Source organism: Ursus americanus, chromosome 13 (genome assembly GCF_024610735.1).
Source record: "Ursus americanus isolate L20-20 chromosome 13, mUrsAme1.1.p, whole genome shotgun sequence".
NCBI lineage: Eukaryota > Metazoa > Chordata > Mammalia > Carnivora > Ursidae > Ursus > Ursus americanus.
This window is the reverse complement of record NC_142139.1, coordinates 3,937,967-3,962,841: the sequence shown is the minus strand read 5'-3', so window position 1 is coordinate 3,962,841 and position 24,875 is coordinate 3,937,967. Positions and strand designations below refer to the sequence as shown.

At 49.7% G+C, this 24,875-nt stretch overlaps 1 protein-coding gene across 1 annotated transcript in view; it reads right to left on the bottom strand.

Annotated features, from left to right (window-relative positions):
* Positions 1-24,875, bottom strand: part of HADH (hydroxyacyl-CoA dehydrogenase) — a 44,829-nt gene that overhangs the window by 2,772 nt on the left and 17,182 nt on the right. Inside the window, exons 2-6 of the mRNA XM_045799199.2 lie at positions 19,135-19,263; positions 15,781-15,938; positions 11,811-11,937; positions 8,367-8,456; positions 4,766-4,838 (exon numbers count right to left, since the gene is read on the bottom strand). Coding sequence (XP_045655155.1) covers positions 4,766-4,838; positions 8,367-8,456; positions 11,811-11,937; positions 15,781-15,938; positions 19,135-19,263 — 577 coding nt within the window. The remainder of the gene's footprint in view (positions 1-4,765; positions 4,839-8,366; positions 8,457-11,810; positions 11,938-15,780; positions 15,939-19,134; positions 19,264-24,875) is intronic.

The following is a 24,875-nucleotide window of genomic DNA, read 5'->3' as shown; positions in this document are numbered from 1 at the left end:
GATACTGGTCACTTCTATGGGGGACGTCAGAAGGTGATTACGATACTGGTCACTTCTATGGGGGACGTTAGAAGGTGATTACGATACTGGTCACTTCTATGGGGGACGTCAGAAGGTGATTACCATACTGGTCACTTCTATGGGGGACGTCAGAAGGTGATTACGATACTGGTCACTTCTATGGGAGATGCTAGAAGGTGATTACGATACTGGTCACTTCTATGGGGGACGTCAGAAAGTGATTAAGATACTGGTCACTTCTATGGGGGACGTTAGAAAGTGATTACGACACTGGTCACTTCTATGGGAGACGCTGTTAACGCTTCACTAATCAGTCAACCGGGGTGCTGAGAATCAGTGTGGAGTTCTAGCCCATAAGAAAGCACAAAGGGCAAAAATCATCTCCATCAGCCTCAGGCGGCATCCTTCCTTCACTCAACTAGTATTTATATCTGTTCCATACCAGACACCAGAGACTTAGAATGAGACAGAGAGAAACCAAACAAGCCCTCAAGTACTCATAAACAGTGGGAGGACGAGCGATGTGTACAACAAAAAGTTCACCAGCCACTGCTGAAGATCGTGAAGACTGACACGCCTCTGTGCGTCAAGGCCGAGAGACTTACAGTGCCAACATTTCACCAACACCCACCCACTGAGGCCCAGGTCCTGAAGGATGAAGAGAATTCCAAGGGATGAACGGCCAGGAAGGGCATGCCAGGCAGCGGGAACAGTGTGTGCAAAGGAGAAATGAGCAGGACCATAGCAGCTGATAAATGGATTCTGCTCAGAGGCCTTCATCTGACCCTGAGGCTTCTCTGGTGTTAGAAGCAGACGGCTAACTGACCACCTGCATACCCTCCCACCCCCACACCCCCTCCCGTCCAGCACCCACTGCCCTCTGGGCTTGGTGCCCCGCCCCCTCCCACATCTGACATCTGCTTCCCGCAGGCCTCTGCTCAGATGTCCTCTCATCAGAGCACCCTGTCCCCTCCCTGCACATAAACTAGCAACTGTAACAACTCCAGGCTAGGCCTCCCGCCACCCTCTTCACTTTGTCTTTCTCCAGATTACTGGTCACCACCTAACGCAGTAGCTACTGTTTCATTCACTGTGGATGCCTCCCTTCGTTAGAATAGCGGCTCCTGGGGACAGAAATCTCATAGCATAACGGTTAAAAATGACCTAAAGCCATTTAATCAAATCTAGATTCAAAGACAAATAATGAGCCCTAGAGGCAGTTCTGTAATTCCAGATTCAGCGACTCACTTGAAGACTATTTTATTTCAAAAAATACGAAAATAAAGCATATCAAAGAAAAAAATCTAAGTGTTACAAAGTCAGCAACTCTGAAAATTCTCAATACAGAGTGAAAGAGGCAAAAAGAGGGAGAAGTAAAACACGCAGATTGGTGTGCCAAGTGGGAGGTAAATATGGAACTGTGTTCTAGACCAGTAACTCCTGAACTCGGAAAGAGTCAAGCACTCCACTGAGAACAGGACACCTGCCCCAAATAAAACGCACCCACACAACCTGACATCCACTTCAGGAGTTCATGGGGCCTCCCACCTCTCCCCGGTTAAGATCCCCTAACTCTAGACAAGCAACAATGAAAAGCTGCCTCCTGCAGACGGGGACCTGGGAGCGGCAGACTTGTTTCTCTGGCTGGCTCGTCAGCGCCACCTACCAACCACTCTGGGCACTGACAACAAGCCCGTGGGCAGCAACACCGCACAGCCCCAGCTCCTTTCTTCATCAACAGCTCCCAAGCGCCTGTCCCGTACAAGCACTCAGGGGAGGATGAAGAGGAGACACTCCCCAGGCACTGCAAGGAAAACAGTGTCACAGCAACAGAAGGACACGCCCTGCCACGGGGAGGAGAGCAGCAGCCACGCTGAAGGAGAGCCGAAGCATAAAGAGGGTTAAAATAACACACATGCGTCCAGCTGGGAACACTGCGGACATCGGGTGGGGCCTTGTAATAGCAGGGGGAGTAAGGTCCGTGGCGATGGCCGCAGGGGCAGAGGGGAAGGTGAGGGCGGCTTCCCTGGGAAGGGAACTGTATTCTGTAGCCTACAACAGAAACACTGAAAAGGTCTTGAGCAGAGGAATGACAGGGTGCAGGATGTCACACAGTGATGGGGGACAGGCAGTGACACTCCCAGGGCCTGCCACCAGCCCAGCCCTCCCAGAAGAGCTGCCTGGGACCTGCTGGGAGGGTTGGGGGGGGCATCTGACAGGTGTGGCAGTCTGCTACTAGGCGCCAGCCTGCTCAAAGATCTGGAGAGAAAGCCGCAGGGATGAGGGGGACCAACTGCACCCACCAGGCTCCCGTTAAGAGCGTGAACAAATGGGAGCCACACAGAGCAAGGATGGAAGCTGAGGACTGAGAAGGCAAGCCCACAGAGAAGCCATGAGGCCGAGAGCATCAGAGCAGTGGCGAGGGGACGATACAGTGTCAGCAGGTGCCCCGGGGAGCTGGCAAGCAGCACTGGTGCGGGGCCCCCAGTCACCCAGGGGGCCCGAGTGGTGATGACAGAGATGACTCTGCTCTAATGTCAACACATCGTCCCGATGGGCCTCCCCTGCTCAGGGCGGCACTTGGCCAAGCTATGTGTGTAGCACGCACACCCCGGGCTGACAGGGTTTGTGAGGGACCGAATGGGTGTGTCCCCAGAGTTCGTGTTAACACCCCACCCCCTGACATGTAGGGTTAGATGAGGTCATGAGGGCAGAGGCCCAGGCGGGATGAGAGCCCTCCCAAGAGTCAGGAGAGCCTGTCTCCTCTCTCTGCTCCCCGCCACGTGAAGATACGAGAAGTCAGCCGTGTGCCTCCGGAAGAGGCCCTCACCGGAATCCCAGCATCGGGCCTCGGACTTGCAGCCTCCAGAACTGTGAGAAATACATGGCTGCTGTTCATACGCCACCCAGTCTGCGGTATTTGTGTCACCGGAGCCCACACGGTCAAGATGGTGTCGAACAGACAAGTTCTCCCCAGAGAAGGCTGGAAGAGGCTGAGCAAACCAAAGTCACAGTGTGTCTTCACTGCACGCCTCTGCTGCCGGGCCCGAGACTCCCCCCGCCGTGTGGGGGCAGGAACAGTGCGCAGTGTCTCCTCACCGTCCTGGACAGCACGACAAACGGACAGACAGGGCAGGCAAGAGAGGAAGAATCCAAACCAGCTTCAGGTTTCACGGTGGAACTGCTGCGGCTCAGCCAGCTGCTGAGAGCAGGCCCATGGAGACACAGTGGCGGGGGGCACGTAAGCACCCCTCAGTGGGCCAGAACGGGGGGGGGGGGCAGCGGCGACGCGGCAAAGGGACATGGTGAGCAGCCCGAGGTATGACATGTGGAGTCCAGACCACAGTGCGCTTGCTGGGCCACGACACCCACCCCAGACACGACTCGGGTGCCCCCGAAGCCGAGGCTCCAGCTCACAGGCCCCGAGCAGGTGGGGAGAGAGACCGCGGGGGGAGCAGTGGGGTGCCTCCGAGAACAAACCCCGGGTGCTCAGACCCGCTCTCTGGCCTCACCTCACAGGGGGCGCACGATGGGGAGGGTCAAAGGGACCACTGCCGGGAGGGGGAGAGCAAAAGACAAGAAAAGGCCTTTCCCACTTACAATCAGATACAAGGTACATCTGAAAATATATCAAAGTGACAGGATGTTTCAGTGAGGGAAAAACATTAAGAGGTGGATTACCACATGCTACATTCTAAAACATTACATTAAAAAAAAAAAAAACCTGCCTTTCAAAGTAGGGTAAAACGCTTCACGCATTCTTTGAGGTGTAATTAGGCATATTTGTTGATAGATAAACACAGAAGTGTTGGTTTGATCTTGGAGCAAAAGTGTGGCAAATGCTTCCATAAAACAGAGAAAAGTTTTAATATTTAAAGCAGATTTTGAGGAAGCAAATGTGCTTTCATCTCTCTGGAAGAGCTGGTGTAAATATTTTGTTTCAAAAATGACATTCTCAGGAGCAAGCATTTGTGAATGAAGTAATTGAAAACAATTACACTTGCTTTTTATCCAGTCCTATTAAGGCCTCTTTGCCTTTGAAGCAGACATGATAGTTACCTTTCCAGAAATGTGGTAGGGAAGGGAGGCAGGAGGATGCACGCCATTTTATAACCCTGGACCATGTCCCAAGTTTTATAATTTTACAACAGGGGAAATCATTCTTTGTAAATCAACAAGTATCGAGAAACCACTTGAAACCATTTGAAACCATTCTTAAGGTTTAAAAAGAAATAATCATGGCATCATTAGTAAGGTGGGGAAGGCTCTTAGAAATAGTCATCGTCCCCTATCAGCCTTGTCACTTACCTCCCATCACCTGTCACAGACTCACAAATTTTAGAACTTTAAGGAACTTTAAAGGTCCCTTAGTCCAGTGATTTTTACATTGTTATTATTTTAAGCAGGAAACTCCTTCATCAAAAGCAGAGATTCAGGATATATATCTGGGCTGGCCATGCGACTGCTCTGGCTGAGACCCTAATTGGGTGTGGGGGAAGGCGGGGGAGGGAGTTCAGAGCCCCATCTCAGAGGCTCAGAGGCCTCACAAGGAACCCAGGGGGACCAGGGAACACAATGACAAAGGTCTCAAGGTCCAGGGTGAGGCTGATTCAGAAAGCTAAAACAACAGAAGCTCCTCCCGTACTCTGCACGGCCCAGCCATTCCTACAGGGCCTGTTCCAGGACCACTGAGCAGTGCCAAGAGCTAAGACGTGGCGTTCCCAGCCCAGGTCAGGACAGCTACCTCGTTCATACAGCCTGACCGCTTCCAGAAGGTACGGCACCAGGAGACGGTTCACAATAAACCCCGGAGTGTCCTGTTTTAAGAGAGAAAAATACAAGACAAGTGAATTTTCGCTGAACTTGATCTGTGAAGTCACCAGACTGCCCCCTCTCACTCTGCAGCATATTACCCACACCGATTTACGGAGCTCTGCGTTTTCAAGATTTCTTCTGAAGTTCCAGCACAGCTCTACTTCCACGGCACATGACAACCTGTCCAACAATTGTAGTACTTAAAAATCCAATCCAATCACACCTAGATGCCCCACTGCAGGAATCCTGAACTAAAGGAAGACCGAGGCAGAGCGGTCACTGGAAAGAACACAGCTTTGAGGGCAGCCAGTCCAGGCTCAAATTCCAGTAGTTTCCGACATTGTGACATTCTGAAACCAGGTTCATCACTGGTGAAATGAGGGTAATAAACCCACAAGATGTGAAGACAACTCAGAAAACACACAACATGCTGTGTACATGGCCCAATACTCAAATGGTAGCCCCTTTACTTCTCCTCCCACACCCGTTTCAGGAATCTGGGACAAGTGCACTCTACCTTGAACCATCTCCACAGCAGCGCCACTGCCCGGGCGCCCTGGAGCCGCTTCTGGGCTACTCGGGATGTTCTCACGCTCCAGTGCGCAGTGTAGGGTGGTCCAACTGGGGCCAGGGGCCAGGGCAGAGCAGGTCCCTGCACCCCGGATGACCCCCTCGTACTGCACACCCCTTTCATCGATTTCATCCTCGTTACCACACTTAATCGTCTCTCCTGGAGGCCTCCTGTGGGATTTCGATTCTACCGACTGGTCGTTTTGGGGGAATTTGTGGGGTAGGCTGGCTTGGTGATTTTTTGCTGGTATTTATGTGAAGCTGATTTCCATTAAGTAGGCGTAAATTTTAACAAAAGGCTGTGGTGTTCCTGCAGGCAGAACCCTTCACTCTAGCCCTGGGCCTGTGTCCCTTTCTAGCACACACAAGCCCTCCCTAAACATATGAATGAAAGCCGGCCTGCCCCCTGCGTTACTCCTACAGCTACCCTGACTGCACGCTGTGTGAACTGGGCAATAAAGCCACAGGATCTGTACCTCCCTTAACTCTGCACAAGCAGAAACCATGTCCTACTCCTAGCTCCCCAGGAACACAGAGATGAGCAAAACAGCTTTATCAGCTTAACCACAACTGTATTAATGAAATGACGTTGACTCTGTAACTAGGGCAAAAGTGTTTTCAACTTCAAAAAGTTTATCATAAAAACTCAGGACAGGGTAGGTGAAACACACACATACAAGGTTAGAAGTCAGAAAGTACTCTGGGGAAAATATTTGCTCCAATCAGAATACATGGAGTTTTACACAGTTAATATCACCCCCATAAAGAGGTCACAGAGCTCAGCAATGAAAGAGTGCTAAAACTCACAAAACACTCCAACTCACTCGTAATCAAAGTACTCATTAGAATAAAATAGCATTTTGCCAATAAGATTAGCGGCAAATGGGTTTTTTCCCATTATACTAATATTCAATGCCATTGATGGTTCAGAGACACACGTACTCTCACGATGCTGGTTTGTAAATTGTGATGTAAAGAGCACAGTCCCTTAATAAAGCAATGTAATTTTATGTAATCGTATACCTTACACTTCTATACTCATTTATTAAATATACTTTATTTACTGTGCTATGTGCCAAGCCCTGTTCTATGTACTCTACAAATATTAGTCCATTTACTCCTTCTGATAACCCCATGAGACAAGCACTGTTATCACCTTCACAGCGGGGACAGGACACGGGCCAGACGGGGTAACTAACTTGCCCAAGATCACAGAGCTAATGAGTGCCGGAGCCAGGATGTGGTCCCAGTCACGCTGGCTCCAGGGCCCCTGGTCTCACCCTTCTCAGACCGTGCTCTCAAGAAGTCTCGCCGTGCAGAGAGACGCGTTCCGGGCGCCTCAGTGTCATCTGCCGTGCGGCGTGCTGGCCACTGCAATCCTGCAGGCCGAATCCAGCCCCCCGGCTTCTGCACTGCTCCACGACCGCAGCCCCCCGCCAACAGGAGGGCCGAGCAGTTAGAGCAGACCGGACACCCGAAAACACGGACTATCTGGCCCTTACAGGACAGCGTGCTGACCCCTGTTCTTTGTGGCTGCCTTACACCGTCGGGACGCTTCATCAAGAGCCTGAAAAACGGACCCACGAAGCCAGTATGAGCCAGGAAAGGGTTCTGAGACGGTGTAGCAAGGCAGTTTTATGAGGTCAGGGAGTCCCCACTCCTGCCTGTGCTGGGACCACGCCAGTGCAAGAAGGGATCCCGCCCTCTACGAAGGAACGATCATGCAGCTAAGACCACCACCGCCCGTCGCCGCATTTCCGCCTTCTTATCTAGCTCTTGATCCGCTACACACGGACGCTCTTTCTCGAGCCGTTACTACGTTCTGCCGAACAAAGCATAACCCAGTGAGAAAGTGCAACATCTGGTTATTAATGTGGCTTTTTAAAAAATCCAGACAATTTAAAACCACAAAACAAAGAAAAGAATGAGTGCTAAAAAACGAGACTCCCTACAACACTACCCTCCTGGACCGGGGGGATCGGCACGTGAGTCTGCTCTCTCCAGCTACAGGGGCCACGCCGACACGTGACTTACTCAGAGGATTCCTGAGCAACAGGCGTTTCCACAGGTCACTACAATATATTGAGTTCAATATGAAGAACATTTTAGAAAGCAAAAGCATACTGTAAGGAGAACTACAATGATAGAAAAGATAATGGTCAAAAAAATAGATGCATACTTAGAAACATTTGTAACGGTATCGCACAGCTGCCCATTTAGAAAAACTGCCAAGTCACACAGAAGTGTGGTCCTAAGTTTTGGGAGGACTGAAGAGGAGCGACAGCCAACAGAGACTGAAGGAGAGCAACACCATAGGTGACAGCAGCTGGGGTCACTTCACATAAAATATCGCAGGATCGCAAGAAGGGAAGAAAGCCGGGAGGCATGCTTCCCAATGGGCCATGCTTCTCAATGAAAACCAAGACACAAAACAAAACTACAAGGCCGCACTCGCTGAGAAACAGCTTCACTAATCCCACCTGGGGAAGTGGGCTCCTCCCCTCTCTCATCATTTCCCCAGCCACCTGTTGTGCTCTTTCCCAAAGTGAGGCGCTGGTTTTCAGCTCGGCACGCGCGTGTCTACCGCGTTGTCCCTGACACGAAGGCTCCCTGGCTCCCCCAGGCCCAGCAGAGGCTAAAGCCAACGGGGTCACAAAAACTATGGAAACACAGCAGCCCATCAACAGACAAAAGCCAAGACCCGGAGAGAAGTTCTCTACTCAGCTGAAGTTCTGGCTCTCTTCAGATCTCAAAGGATCCACCTGATAGCCTCGGGCAAGGCTTAGGGTCTGGCTCCCCAGCCGGCAAACTGGAAAAGAGGCCCAGCTTGCTCTTTACGGCCCCCAGACAGGCCTGAGGTGAGAGTGCCCCATCTCTCACATCTTTCTACAGAAGAATTCTACCCCAAATACGTCCGTTCTAAGGAAAACCACCCCCTCCCCAAGGTACCTATACTCTACCTTACAAGAGACAGGATGCTTTCCCAGAGCTTTGGTGAAGTCTATCAGAGATTCGTAAGTCTTCTGGCTGGTCATTGGTGTTTTAATGACCTGGAAATGTAAAGCAGAGAATTATGACCGGAGAGTCCGCAAACAATTGCAACAGAACGATTCAAGAAGACACTGATGTAAAGTGTCTACACAGAGGGTGGCAAAAATAGTTTTAGTTCCAGAATCCAAGGCTCTCAAGCCAGAAACAAAGACTTTACCAAAATGTCCACTTTAAGACAGTGAAGTACAAGGGGTGCCTGGGTGGCTCAGTCAGTTATGCGTCTGCCTTCGGCTCAGGTCATGAGCCCAGCGTCCTGGGATGGAGCCCCACATGGGGCTCCCTGCTCAGCAGGGAGTCTGCTCTCCCTCTCCTTCTGCTCATGTGCTCTCTCTCACTCTCTCTCTTTCAAATAAATAAAATCTTAAAAAAAAAAAAAGACAACGAAGTGCTACAGAATGTACAAAATCAAAGCTTAAAATATAAATGTGTACGTGTGTAGGAGAGCTTTACAGGCTTTCTCCCTGAGGCAGACCTGTGTTCAAGCGTCCCTCACACCACTTAATGGCTCTGTGACCCCAGGCACGCTTCTTGAAACCACAATGACACTGAACTCACTCTCCCCACCTCGAGCAACTGAGGTGACAATGGAATCCGATGAGGAGGTGAAGCATTAAATGCAGCGGCTACCAGTACAACGTGCTCAGTAAATGCTGGCTGCTGTCACTGTTTTACTTGCTACTGTTCATTCACTTCAGGGAGGTAACTGGAGGTCTACTGAGTATGACAACAACTCTGCCTGGAGTGCCAACTTCTCCTGGTCCAGATGAGGAGAATGCGTCCCCGGAAAACAGGGTGACCTGCCCAAGTCACAGGTCTCTTGGACACTGAGATGAAGATCCCCCCGATACTCCGCCCTCCCCCACACAGATGCCCCAAAGCCCCCCGGCTCCCTTCGCATCAAAACAGGCTTATCCCACAGAGGAAGGTTTTCATTTCCAGCACACGGGGGCCCCAGGCTGGGCCTACCACCTGCCAGGCACCTGGGGAAGGCTCCTGGCAGCCCGATGGACCCATGAGGAGCGTGCAAGCAAGCAAGCAAGCAAGGGGCCAGCTGGTCCCCACTCACGGAGGCCCGCTGGCACTCCACTCGCACGAAGCACCTCGCCTGGCAGCCCCCAGAACACACACAGTTCACCTGTCAGGAACCAGATCTGGCAAATGGACAGAGACCCAGGTGAACTGAAACTAGAATTTAAATGCCAGTTAAGGAACTTCAATGAGAGTCAAAGCAAACAGGCTTGGCTTCTACATTAGACCCTTTATATGAGGTTAGACAACTCCATCAACCTCTGTGCCTCAACTCTCTACTATGAAATGGGGATAATGATACTTGACACGTCCTCCGTCTTGCAAGAGGGCTGTGGGGCTTAACAAGCTAGTGTCTGTGCAGGATGAAAGGTGCGATATACATGCAGAGAATTACCATCCTCCGTCTCTTAATGTGATCACGGTTTGGGGTGTGGCAGTATGTGATGACATGAAGGGAAGTGGATGAGTAGCGTCAAAAAAAGCACCATGAAGACGGGGATGAGGAATGGGGGGAGATGGACCAGAAACTGCTCCGCGAACACCATAAATCAACAGCAGTCCAAGAGTTACTCAAAAGGGAGTGTGAGAAGGTCTCCAGCAGAACCCCACAGATTGAACGAGGACAAAGGCTGCTAATTATAGAGTTTCAAATATAATTTGTTGATTTAAAGGAGTCAGCAGTAAAGATTTTTTAACAGGAGGATGGACATTTATTCATCCAACAAAGAGCAATGTGCTACAGATACTCTGTTTATAGTGCCAATAGCCTGAAAACAATACGCGCACACCTATGCGTGAGTCCCGTCCCAAGCAAGCAAAGGAGAGCTGCTCAACATAGGGTACGACCCACTTTCGTGCTCACTGCCAGCGACACATATGTGAACACCCAAGGATAAAAACTGAATAAAGAGTACTTTTATAAAACGTTTTCTAGAAAATGGTAATATTTACTAAGCATTAGCTGTTAACAACCAACACGCTACCTTGCCAAAGACATAGACGGACACTATTACATAAATGCAGTTGGAAACAGCAGTAGTTTGAAGTAAATGTATACAATGTGTCCTTATCTCCAAACACAGGTACCTGACACAGTACCTAAGGAAAGTGATTAGTCCTTAAGCACTGAAATGTTGAAAATTCCATCCCACTTCTTTGCTCTTTTCTGCATAAGGAAAAATGTGGTTTCTTTTATACCCGCCCCCCTTCATTCCTCAACTTCTTCGAAAACATCCTTAGGAAGTGAGAGTACACTGGAAGAAGCTGGGGAGCAGTGTCAGCAGAACAGATAAATTCCTACCTCAGCCAGGTCAGAGCTGTCTTTGAGAGAAAACTAAGGAAACACAGTCATCATTAAACTAGAGGTGAATGCTTACGCGGTGGGATGGGGGGGTAAGGGCAGGTGAGAGGAAGGACAGAAAGAGCTGGCGGAAGGCACCAGTGGAGAAAGCAAACCCCGAGACTCTCCCAGGGAGCCCCGGCCAACCCCCGGAGGTCTGCCTGGCTCCGCGTCCCCCACACTTCACATGGCAATAACTCTTCAAGCCCAGAACAAATGCTACTTTAATAGCGGCTGCTCCTCAGACCCTGTAATTAGCCCCCTGTAAAAGGCAAGTTGCCACATTTCAGGTGCAAATTGTCTACTGTGACTCGTCTCCCTATATGCAAGTCTCCAAGCAAGCAAGCAAGCAGAAGCGACCCAAACGGGATTCCTGGGGGCCTGCTCCCCTCCACCTCAAAGGTCTGCGCTCAGGACGTGCAGGCTACGGGGAGCTGCTTTAACGGCTGGGATCAAAACCCACGGGACATGCGCTCATCTGGGGACAATAGTAAGGCCCGGTTACCTGGGCCAGAATTCACCCCAGCGAGTGGACAAGGGGGTACAGTGGCTCCTGTGTAAAACCAGGCTGATAAAATTCCATTTACAGCCTGGAGCACACTGACCTCACCGAGACCGTATAACACGTGTGGCTCTGCCCTCTGCGGTCTCAGCGAGCCAGTGGTCTGCAGTGCTGCCTTCCCAGTCAGACGCCTCTCTCTGCACTGCCCGTCCCACGTGGCACAAATAAGTGAATGACATTCCACAGACTGAGCAGCCGTCCTGCACATCACCGGTCAGACCACTGGGCTGCGAAGAAACAAAGCACGACGCCTCCCTAGACGTCAGGTGCTCCTTCTTCTTCCGGCTCCGGAAGGACAGACTGTAGCCCAAGAAACCTCGCACCCTCCCGTTAAAATCCACCCAGAGCACCCCGATGGCAGAAGCGGTATGAGTCAGACAGCAGGACTGGCAGAGCTGACCAGGCAAGCAGACACCCACTGACCTCCACCAGCTTCATCAAGGGCACTGGGTTGAAGAAGTGGAGCCCGGCGAATCGGTCCTGTCTTGTGGTGGCGTTGGCTATGTTCGTGATCTGCAGAGACGAAGTGTTGCTGGCAAAGATTGTGTGTCTGTGGAGAGAAAGACGGTGGAGTATCGGCATGAGTCCCACCTTTAGAAACAAACAGGACTGCCCTCGGTGCAGCGCACGAGGCACCCGCCTGCTGCCCAGGTCTGTTGTCCAGAGCTCTGCAGGAGGTCAGGGGAGAGAGCTTCATGCGAGAAGCCGAAATAAGTGACCAGTTTCATCTCAAGTTTGAAACTTTAAATTTGGTAATTTAAACTTACCTGTTTCAAAGGTGTATTTGATCTTTACCAATCTTTCATTTATTTTCAGGAGGAACATCTTTGTCCACTTGTATTAGTTAATTTTCATGGTATGTGGGGGAACACAGGTTAAGTACCAGCCTCCGTCACAAAATGAAACCTAAGTGAGTGAGACTAATGACAGTAAGGATACGCCACAGACGCTCAAAGTCAACAAAAAACTGTAAAGAACTAAGATCTTTTCCCCTCAAGTGAAAAGCTTTAATTTTCCACTGAATGGGAATTAAAATGAAAACAGAAGAAAACCAACATGGTCCAAAGAGTTTTAAGTTTACACAGGGAGATCTGGGCAAGGAAGGGTACATGTACACCTACGATAAATGTAGTTCCAGGTACTCTGCTTATAAACTCTCCTTAAAAAGCAGGGGCACCTGGGTGGCTCAGCCGGTTGAGTGTCCGACTCTTGATTTCAGCTCAGGTCATGATCTCAGGTTGTGAGATTGAGCCCCACATGGAGGTTAAAGATTCTCTCCCTCTGTCCCTTTCCTCCAGCACTCGAAAGAGGAAAGAGAGAAAGAGAGAGAGAGAGAGAGAGAAGAAGAAAGAAAAGAAAAGAAAAGAAAAGAAAAGAAAAGAAAAGAAATTTCCTAAAGAAGCAGTACCATCTCTGTGTGTGTATAATAGTAATTCTTAAAAATCCATGTTGACTTAAACCAAGTTCAATTTTTAAAGACCACCATAGGCGCCTGAGTGGCTCAGTCTTTAAGCGTCTGCCTTCAGCTCAGGGTGTGATCCCGGCGTTCTGGGATCGAGCCCCACATCAGGCTCCTCTGCTGGGAGCCTGCTTCTTCCTCTCCCACTCCCCCTGCTTGTGTTCCCGCTCTCGCTGGCTGTCTCTCTCTCTTTTCTCTGTCAGATAAATAAATAAAATCTTAAAAAAATAAAAATAAATAAATAAATAAATAAATAAAGACCACCATAACGTGGAGTGCCAAAGGCATTATGGCAAATCTTTAAGCAAAGACAAGCAAGACTTCTAGGCTTTCCTATAGCGCCACCTTGTGGGTACACGTACATAAAACAGCCTAATGCTAGTTAGAACCATAATGGCCCAGTCAGTGCAGGAAGCAGAGTCCCTTACGGATCAGATTTGGCGGTTCTAGCTTACCCAAAAGGCAATACTACAATCTGCGTGAAATGAGGGGTGAGTGGGAGAGGGGGGGTTGGGAGAAGAAACGTGAGTGTGGCTGACACAAGCACCGTTAGGCTGCACACCATGAACCCCAGCAGCAGGGCCATGGCGCCCCACGGCTGTGCTGGCAGGGGCTGCTGCACTCATAACGCGCTACCATTTTATAGGACAAAGGAAGGGCGACCTGCCTGCAGAAAGGACAGATGGAAGCACGCTGGAGAGCACATTTTGTTACAGGGTGAAGTTACATCAGAGTCCCGTCCCGAGTGTCTCCAGTCCAAGGTGCTCCCAGCGAACATTCTACCAGCAGGGGAAAGATGCGTCTTCCTCACAGACCTCCGCCTGCCCCTCTCGCAGTCGGCTGGGCTGGCTCTGCTCCTAACAGCTCTCACACTGCCTTCTTTCCACACAAACAACGCGCTGACATATTCGACTTACAGGGGTGCCTTACCTTCCACAAAAAGTACACCCTCACGTCTTCCTCGGAACACTGGACTCTTGGACACTCTTTGGTTTTCCCTTTCTGACACTCAGGTACCCCAACCACTATTTCCCTATTAAATGTACTAACAGAAAATCGGCGCACCCCAAGCCTTGGTGCAGAGAAGACAGAGGGGGTGGTGGGGACCGTGGGGACTGGAGAGGGGGAGGACAGGACTCAGCTGGGGCTCCCTGAGGGCCGTGGCCACCTCGTCATCTGCACTTCTTACACCGCAGCCGAGGCGGTCGTGCTCTTCTCCAGGGTGCATCAGGGCGCCACTGGGAGCCTCACCACTGGAACACATTCTCCTCTCCTGTTACAGGAGTCACTGCAGAACTTAACAGTCAAGGATATCTCAATCGAGCTACTTAGAAAAACAAAACACAAAACTTAGTGGGTGTTCAATAAAGGTGGTGATCTAAAATGAAAACAAGAGTGTAGAGAAGGCCAGCTGATGGCCAGAAGCAAGGTCACATCTATGGTGTGCCTCCTCCGATGTGCCTTTCCACATGTCTCATCTGTGGGATATGAACCTAAGTGGAAGAGCCCAGTACGGTGCCTGACACACAGGAGGCAATCGGGAAACAGAGCCAAATTACATTAACATCCTAAACAACTCTGTGCTATAGGTACCGCTACCCCTATTTTGCAGATTACTAGGGAAACTAGTCTTCAGAGAGTTAGAACTGGGAAGGTCTTGGAAATGACACTCCTAACCCCTCAGTCCAATTACAGATGATAAAAACCGAGGACCAGGAAGGCTTCATGACTGTCCAAAGACAGAGAGGGAAGAGGGTGACATGGTCCCAGGCCACCTACTTTGCCCTAACAGTCCTTCCGTGACTCACACCGACGCGAGAGGGCAATCAGAGCTGTCACTGTCCCTGAGAACGACCGGCATCTCAGTAAAGGCCAAACTACCGGGGGGGGGGTTATTATTTCAGAGGGCTCCCCGCTTACTCGGGAGCCAACACCTGCACCAGAGTCTTCCACCTCTGCAGGCCTAACCGTCAGCACAAAGGGCGTGAGCACACTCCACAGCAGAGTGACGTCCAGGCGACAGACAGGGCTCTCCTCTCTGGCAGGCGCGGGGCTTCTCCGGCACCAGGGCTGATGTTCCAGCACACTGGTGTGCCAGTGTCCCTCTTCAGCCACTGCCCACTGGCTGAGAATTACTTCTGTCCTATCATCTCATTCTGACTTTCAGTTCTAACCTGAAAGGGTGAAGTGTGGCCACACAAGCCCTAGGGAGAGCAGGAATAAATCAGCCAGGTGTCACAATGGCCAAAAGCCAAACACGAATGAAGGCTCCAGGTTCTGAGAAAGAGAGCTGACTGTGTGCAAAAGCTTGCTGACGCTCGTCGGCACTGCCAGTCCCAAGCCCCAGGCACGCGTATGCCTGACCTGCATGGGCTGACTCCCCCTCCCACCCTGTGCCAGGACGCCTGGTAAGAACTCAATGCTCCTGTGATGCTCCCAGTGTTTTGACTTATCCACATAAAGCTCAAAACAGGAAAGCCCAGGGAACTTTGTGTAGACAGACAGGCACTCCCTTCAACTGCACCATTCTGTATGTTCCACTCAAAAAAGGGGGACACACAAACGACTCTTGAGATTCCTCAGCAGACATCTGAGGATGCAGCCCAAGCCTCTTCATCCTCTGGCCCGGGAGGGCCCATGGCTCAGACACTGCAAGAGACAGAGAACTGTCCCTGAAAGGACCTTCTACTTTACGGTGGGAAATCTCACCACCATCTGGAGACAAAGATCAGACAAAGGCAGCCCAAGCCTTGGGGAGCAGACTGGGAGTGGGAGGAAGGAGGACAGGGGAAACAGTGCCAGGTCTTCTGGAATCAGCTTTGGGATAGCAGAAAGAGAAGTGGGCTTGCTGTCACAAGACTCCCTCCTGGGAGAAGAGCCCGCGCCCGGGGTGGGAGCCCTCAGACCCAACGAGAACGGCCACGAGTCACGTACTCAGAGGCAAACTTGTCCAGCCTCGTGAAGACCTCGCTCTTCACCTTCAGGTTCTCCACGATGGCCTCCACCACCAGGTCCGTGCTGTGGACTACGGATGCTGCGTCCGTGCTGGTCGATATGCTGCTCAGGGTCTTCTCCACAAACTCGTCGCCCGCCTGACAGGGGGAGGAAGAAGAGAGCGTTCACTGGACCCACCGGAAAACCGTGTGTGATCGGCCACTAGGACAGAAGGAGACAGGAGGGTGAGGACAGGTGCGCTGGCAACCTGAATACGCCCGGGAATTCTAAGCAATAAAACTCCCTTCACGTCTGCTTAGGGACGATGGCATCTCAGGGACTTGTAGACACCAGCACAAGAATCAGCCTGGGACCATGCCAACCGCTGGTCAACAATTACTGTGGTGTGTGGGTTGTAGCCCTTCACGCTGCCCATCGGCTCTGCTCAGTTACCACGCGGCCCTCTCGCAGCACCTGTCTGGGCCTGCTGTCTCTCTGTTCTCGCCGTGAGCAGACTGCCATGCGCTGTGGCAGGAAACAGGTCCTGAGATATGACCTTCCGGAGAAGAGAACAAGGCTAGCTCGGCACCATTCATTAGTCTGAGAGGTGCTGCTGACTGTTCATCACAGAGGCACAGAAGAGCTGAGTAAGGGCAAGAGAGGGTAAGCGCACCGGACTTAGTCGTTGTGCAAGTAATCAGCGCCCATCACAGGCCAGCTACTGGGGCTGCAGAAACACGCCAGACACAGCCTCTGCTCACGAACAGCTCGCAGTCCCACCTTCATCTCATCTGTGCCTCCAGGTTTCCACAAACAGACCTCAGTTAGGGCCGAAGACAGCACCTCTATCAACTACCATTTTATCTCAAGACTGACTGTCCCTGGGGCATCAAAGTGGCCACAATCAGCGAAGGCGTCCAAAACCACCAGGAATAAAACAGCTCTCAGAGCTGTTCCACAGAAACACACTGTGAGAGGACAGGCGATTTTCAATTTTCTATTGGCTGCATTATAAAGAGTGAACAGGTAAAATTAATTTTGTCCAACCCGATCCATCTAAAGTATTATCATCTCAACATGTAATCAATATAAAAAGCACTGAGATGTCTTATATTCTTTTCTCCTAGTAAGTCTTTGAATTCCAGGGTCTGTCTCACACAGCGTGCCCCACATCACGCGCTCCCTGGCCCCTCCTGGCCCACGGCCGCCGTGCCGATCGGTGCGGGTCAGGCCCAGCGAAGTGGACACGTCCCTCATCCACGCACCTGCCGGGCGCAGATGAGAAACGCCGAGCCTCCTGAGGACTCACTCACCAGGAGCCATGCATCTTGAGCACAAGCACCTTGGTTTGTTTGTTTTTAACCCTCTGAGTGGGGCCCAGAGCCTGTGCACAAAGGGGACAAGCAGCAAAAGTTTGCAGAGTAAACACATGAAAAATGCAGATTACCTGGGTTCACACTCACTCTGTCCTCGACTCCAACCTCCAGCCCAGGGCTCTTCAAATCCCACCCGCCTCATCATAACATGCCCTATCTCAGGTCCCCCTGTCGTGGAGAATATGGGGGACAGGTGACAGAGATGTTAATCTGCCTGGGATGTTTATTGTTAGGATTTCTTCAGGGGGAGGGTGAAAATCAACTCCACTCCTGCCCCTCTGAGTTTTGAAAGGGGACTACATATTAAGAAAATACACGCCAAAACCACAGCGAGATACCACTTCACACCTCCTACGGTGGCTATGATGAAGAAATGGAAAACCACAAGTGTTGGCCGGGATGTGGAGAAACTGGGACGTTCGTACACTGCCTGCAGGAATGTAAGATGGTTTAGCCACGATGGAAAATATTTTGGTGGTTCCTCAAAAAGCCGAACACAGGACGGTCTCATGACCCAGCAATTCTACTTCTAGTACATACATGGAAGAACTGAAGAAGGACTGGGACAGACAGTATATCAACATTCACTGCAGCATCATTCACAATGACCAGAAGGTGAGAACAACCCAAGTATCACTGACAGATGAATGGCTAAACAAAATGTGGTCTATACACACAGTGGAATATTATTCAGTCAGGAAAAAGAATGAAGTTCTGACACACGCCGCAACCTGGATGAACCCTGAAGACAGCAGACCAAAGGAAATTAATCAGTCACAAAAGGACAAATATCCTACGATTCCACTTACATGCAGTCCCTAGAAGAGGCAAATTCAGAGACACAGAAAGTAGATTCGAGGTCAACAGGGGTTGGGAGGAGGAGAGGATGAGGAGTTACTGCTTAACGGGTACAGTTTCTCTTTGGAAAGATGAAAAAGTTTTGTAAAGAGTGGTGATGGTGGGGCGCCTGGGTGGCTCAGCCATTAAGGGTCTGCCTACAGCTCAGGTCATGATCCCAGGGGCCTGGGATGGAGCCCCGCATCGGGCTCCCTGCTCCCCGGGGAACCTGCTCCCCCCTCTCCTGCTCCCCCTGCTTGGGCTCTCTCTCTCTCTCTGACAAATAAATAAAATCTTTAAAAAAGAAAAAGTGGTGATGTCTGCACAATAGCGTCAATGTCATCACCAAATCGTACCCTTAAAAACAGCTAAAATGGCAAATTTTGTTACATATATTTTACTATACAAAATTCCAAAAGGGAAGAGCCACACCACTGTAGATGCCGGGGTGACCAACACAACAAAAGCCCCCCTTGCCCTCTTCTCTGCCCGTATATGAAGTGAAATTCCATCCAGGGCCTGAAGAGATCAATCTTAAGCAACTTTAAGAAGGTGGCAAAGGTAAACAAAAATTCACTTGGGATTTCTGCAGTATTTCTAAATAAACATGAAGGTCCAAGGAGAAAGGGTCAGTAAACCAGAGTTCTGGGCCTACTCAGAGTTCCTCAAGCTCTTGTACACCCCTCTGCGGCTGGGAAGTGAGAACGACACTCTCTGTATCTTACTCTCCAGTGACTACATTATAAATGTGCCTAAGATATTACCTAAGCCATCAAGATTTCCTAGCTAAATGCAATGTTTATTATATCATTCTCTTTAACTTGCAAGTACGAAAATTTTCTTCCTGTTTTGGTCTCTGCCATCCGTATGACAGAATAGGTGTTTGTCAATTCTCCGTGGACAGAATGAGTTCACCACCTGCAGAAACCTTCTCCCCGATCTCCAAACCTACCCGATAATATGGTTATTTACTTCTGTTTTGTACTCAGTCCTCACCGAACGTTCAGCGATTATGTTATTTATATTGGTCTAAAGTTATGGGAAAATGAGCTTTACTCAACAAATCAAAAAAGCAAGCAAAGGCCACCAAATGCATTATGTTCAGAGGACAGGTCTTGAGGTATATAAAACAAAACATTACCTTGGGGTTTTCTGCAAACTTCTTCTTGGCCACTTTCCTAAGGCTTTCTTCAATCCCCTTTTTAGATTTTGCCAGTAGGTCCTCTGTCTGGTCTACCAACACTACTGTGTGGCCAGTTGCAGCAGCAACCTAGGGCAAAGAAAGAAAGGAAACATAAAAGTTAAAAAAAAAAAAATAGTAGAGTTTCATGTTCCATGTGAACTCTGCCACCATTCTCTTCAAAATACCCAGTAAACATCATAATAATATTAGGCGGCATCAACTAAACACCCCCTTCCTGCCAGGCACTGCTCTAAAGCCTTTACACGGACGGTGCATTCTCAGAAACACCTTAGAAGGTTAAGAAGTATGTGCACCATCACACGACAGGCGGGTGGTGGAGCTGGGCTGCAAATCAAGGCTGTGAAGGCCACCCCAGAACTACTTCCCAACCATCCCACGAGGGAGTCACCAACCACAGGTGGCTATTTAAATAAACTGAAACGGAATACAATGAAAAACGCACTTCCTCAATTGCACTAGCCATGTTCCAAGTGCTCAACAGCCCACCCACCATCGTTTTTCCTTAAAATTGGAGAATCCTGTGCAGCTCGACTGCTTAGCTCACCTCTTCTGTAGTCCTTAGATCAGTAACAAGACCTTCATAATGGTAGCAAAAAGATTCCAAGGGCCAGAACGCCTGGGGGCTCAGTCGGTTAGGTGTCAGACTCTTGGTTTTGGGTCAAGTCATGATCTCACAGTTGTGAGATCGAGCCCCATGTAGGGCTTCACGTGGCGTCTGCTTGAGATTCTCTCTCCCCCTCTGCCCCGCCCCCCACTCATGCATGTGCTCACTCACACGCTCTCTCTCTCAAATAAATTAATTAAAAAAAAAAAAGATTCTGAGGGCTATTTAATGACACGGCTCCCGTGAAAGCAGATCTCTGGTGCCCAGCCAATTTAGGAGGGCAATTCCCATCCCACCTTGGCTGAAATTCAGACAGTACATTTCGTGCAGCCGCCCCAAAGTCCACCTGGAGCCAGCTTAGTTTAGCCACGGTGACAAATCAATTCCTTTTTCATCACGATTTGCCAATCTCTTTTACAAGGGCTTGTGGAACAGGTAGTGAGGGTCACTGGGTCACATTACAGGTAGGCATTGTACTCAGTTCAAACCACAAGCCAGAGGACATGTGGCCTACCACAAACATAAGTGATACAGGATGCCAGCATGACTGAGATGTCCCTCGGGGGCCGAGAAGGCCCCTGCACAACCACCGCTCTGGAACGTCTGTGGGTCAGCAGTGTGTAGGAGAGGGGATGGTTAGCTGAAGTGAACCTGCCAGTAAGAACAGTTCTAACCCACCATCATGATGCAAGGTTTTTGAAACTGGGCAACTAAAATTCCAAACTGAAAGCCAGAGAGGAAAAGTAACCCAAGAGCAAAACTCAAAGGCAAAGAGGTCCAAATCCCTGAGCCAAGATTCCCAAAGAACACTGATAAAAATTGGTAAGACACGTTTGAAATGGAAGTTAGTTACAAGAGCACCTCGGGCTTGTCCCTGAGCGAGCTTCCGACAGACGCGCAAGTCTGAGCCTGCCGGACCTGTGGGCAGGAGAGGCAAGGCTGCCGGCGCCCCAAGCCTGCCTGGGGACCTGACAAGGAAGCACTGCCAGGACAGGAAGGTCTGATCAGCCCGGCTGGATAACGGCGGGAACGAGAGCTATCCTGATAAAAGGACAGAGGCAAGCAGTGGACTCGCCCTGCTGGCGGAAACACAGGCTGCAGGCAGGCGGCCGGCCCAAGAACACCACCCAGGCTTTCTCCCTGAGGAGCGAGAGCCCGAGGCTCAGCTTGCCAACACCTCAAATCACGTGACCTGAGTTGGGCCCTCTCACACGTTCAGAGTGAAAAAAGCAAGAGCACATTTAGACACTGAGCGGAAGAGGCAACCCAGCAGGCCCCTGGCTGGCCCCTGGAAACTCAGCCTCGATGAGAGCCCCCATCCTCCCCTGAGAAGAACGGCTCGCTGAGCCTGAACTGCGGAGGCGCTCTGGTCTCTGCTGCACACCTGCTTTCCTCGGAGGGGGCAGGAATTCGGGTCTGTGCCAGGCAGAGGGTACCTGTGTGACCAGCCCCAAGAAAAGCCCAGGGCCCTGGGTCTCCGACGAGTGTCCCTCGTAGACCCTTCCCATGTGCCATCACAACTTGCTGCCGGAGGAACTGTGTGTGTCCCGTGTGACTGCACACGGAGGGGACTCTGGAAACGGTCCCTGCTCTCCTCCGGACTTTGCCCCTTGCCCCTTTCCCTCTGTTGCTTTTGTTTTGTACCCTTCTGCTGAAATAAACTGTAGCCATGACTATCATTACATACTGGGTCTTGTGACTACATCACCAAGCCTGGAGGAGTGGGGGGACTTGATGGAGGATCCTGACACAGAAACTAAGAAAATAAATCTCAAAGTCCAGATGCAGCTGGAGATGAAATTACTTTGCGGCAGGCACCCCTGGGCAGCACCAGCTGAAGGGCAGCGTGATGACCACTGATGGGGCACCTTGCCTGCAAGGCAGGGGCGAGCAGAGGCGCTAGCTTTAGGGACCTTCCATTTTCATTCTGGCTCCTCTGAGAGTCCCTCTGGAATGACACAAGTATTTTCACTTTGTCCCTCTTAACCCCTGACCTAGATCGTCCTTCGAATAGGCCAGAAAGGACTCCCCAGATTTCTACCTGACTAGGTCCCGATCTGCGTCCCCCTCTTCAGCTCCAGCAGGCATCACCTGGATTTTTCTGCTCCTCAAGGAGCTGGAGAAGAAAATTCAAGTATATTTGGCACAAGATAATACCAAAGCTGAAGGGAACAGAGATAAAGAAAGAAAATGAGGGCAGTGTCCTTTTGCTTAGGGACTTTATAATCACACTGAGAATACACAGGGGAGAAAACTAAGTATATAAGGCTCCATACGTGGGAAGTCAAATAAAAAAAACCAAAAACTGCCATTGTGAAGAATCCTGTCAGGCCCTGAACTCAGAAGGCTGGATAAAAGGAGGACATCTAGAACGGGCCAACTTCCCAAGGAATAAAGGATTAACCATAAAGAAGTGAGAGGTGAGGGACAAGTGAGGGAGGATTCACACCTTTCCTCTAGAAACCCACTTTCAAAGGTATTATAGCACTGCTTGATTGTGATAGCATGGGGCATTTTTGGTTACATAACAGATAAGCCACAATGCTTTCCTTAGACAGCTGACCCCTGAACAACATGGGGTTAGGGGTGCTGACCCCCACCCCCTGCACTGTTGAAAATCCACATACAACTTGTTTTTTTTTTTTTTTTAAATTTGTTATTATGTTATGTTAGTCACCATACAGTACACATCATTAGTTTTGGATGTAGTCCACATACAACTTCTGACTCCCTCAAAACTTAACTATTTATAGCCTACTGTTGACCAAAGGCCTTACCAATAACAATGAATCCATACACGTATATTGTATGCTTCATTATAAACTGTATTCTTAAAATAAAGCAAGCTAAAGAAAATGTTAAGAAAATCATAAGGAAAATATATTTACAATACTGTAAAAAATAGGGGCGCCTGGGTGGCTCAATCAGTTAAGCGTCTAACTCTTGATTTTGGCTCAGGTCATGATCTCAGGGTCATGGCATTGAGCCCCACGTCAGGCTCCAGTCTCAGCATGGAGTCTGCTGGAGATTCTCTCTCTCCCTCTTCCCCTCCCCCGCTTACTCACTCTCTCCCTCTCTCAAAACAAATAAAATCTTTTTTTAAAACATACTGTAAAAAAATCCGTGTATAAGTGGATCCCCGCAGTTCAAACCCATGTTATTCAAAGATCAACTATAACTGCTTTTTTTAAACTCCAAGCAGAACCAAACCTAGAGGGGAAGTGCCCCCAAATATTCAAGTAACCAGAGACATATGCATTACAAAAACACTAAAATTCACCCAGGAAAAACCATGGCCAGAAAAGCATTTTCAGCCTTCATGCTCCAAAGTCCTCCCATAAACTCCCCCAGCCACTCCCTGCCCCCATTGCAAGAAGTCACTGGGCAATCCGGTCCCTGCCTTGCTTCATCCGGGTTTCTGACTGAGCACACTGGAGACAACACGTGTGTAGACACTGGCCAAAAACAGCTGTTAAGACAAGGCTCTCCAGACAATGTTCCAGGAGAGCAAAGCGTGCGTGTCAAATGACCGTATCAAAGTAACTAAGTGTGTCCCACTTAGCTTCCCTGTCCCCCAGAAGATGCAGGAGGTGCAAGGCGGGGCCAAACCTGACAGAGGAAGACGACAGATCTCTCCCAGTGTGTTCTTGACCGTATTCTCGCTCGGCAAAATTTCCCTCAGCTCCACCGTGCCCCACTGGTCTCAAAAAGCTCAATGTCATCTCTCTCCTTCAAGTGACTAGAGCATTTTCTATGCTCCAAAATGCCTCTACCAGTATTTCTGGCCAATGAGAAGGCAACAATTGTATAGGCTAAACAGTTATCGCCAGCAGTCTTGTTTTGTTTTTGTAAATACTTTCTACTTCAGCTTTTCCTTCTTTGATTAATTCATAAAACTTCAGGAAAATATGAAGGAAATCTTATGGTAGAGACACAGGTAGAAAGGACATTCCCACTTAAACCCAAAGCGGGTATGGTTAGGTCCGAATAAAGGAAATACAAGCAAAAAAGAGAAAATTAAACTCTCCTTGTAATATTTTCCATTTTATAAAGAAGCTCTTTAGAGCAGGTCACATTTGCGCAGGAACAAATGAACGTTACAACATAACCTCGGGTGATTTCAAGTTACAGCAACATTTTCATCCTACCCACCCGCAGAGAGCAACCCATCCAATGCTCTAGTCCCTTGCAATCATGTCTTGCAGAAATACCCTAGGGACACCAGGTCAGCAATCCTGAAGGTAACTTCAAGCCCTATTTGTCTTTGCACCCCAAAGTGCCTGGCCCACAGCCAGCACTCAATGTTTACTTGTTAAATAAATGAACAAATAGGGGCTTAATAGAATTTCCACGGGATGAGTCCAGTGTTCTCTGACTGTATTAATCCACTCCTCCTGCTGTGTGTCTCAAGTGTCCAGCACTGAGACCGACTCAGGATGCAAGCGGTCTGTCCCCTGTCGCATGCATTCCATGTCAGGCTCGCATCCCTGCTGCCTGACCCTCATCCCAGATTGGCTCAGTAAGCTGAGGCAGTCTTAAGCATGGCTAGTCAGCCACAGGCCACTTAATAAAGGCCAGCTTGCTTCTTCCTAAATTATGAATGCACTTGTCTTACTTCTATGAGATCCCTGAGAGCTGGGAGAGCTAAATGCGGCACAATTAAGAAAGGCAACGTACTGACCATTTACTATGTGCCAGGCACACACTCTGCGCTTTCCAAGACTATCTCTGATCAATCCAACAACCTTGCTGACGTAGACATCATCCCTGTTTTGCAAAAAAAAGGACTGACGAGGCTGAGTCACTCGGCCCAGTATCACTCAGCTGCCAAGCTGCGAAGCCAGAGTTCAAACTGCAAGGCCGCCTGGCTCCAGAACTTTCCTTGTAATCTAGTTAGAGGAGCACAAGGGAAGCTATCTTACTTGCGGAGACAACCAGCGTTTCAGACACAGTAAATACTATCATTTTACAAAAATTTCATGCTTTGACCTTTTTGTATTCTCTGTCCCCCATGCCTTCCTTAGTAACTATTATGGACTTGGTGACATCTACAAAAATTCCTCTTAAATCACAC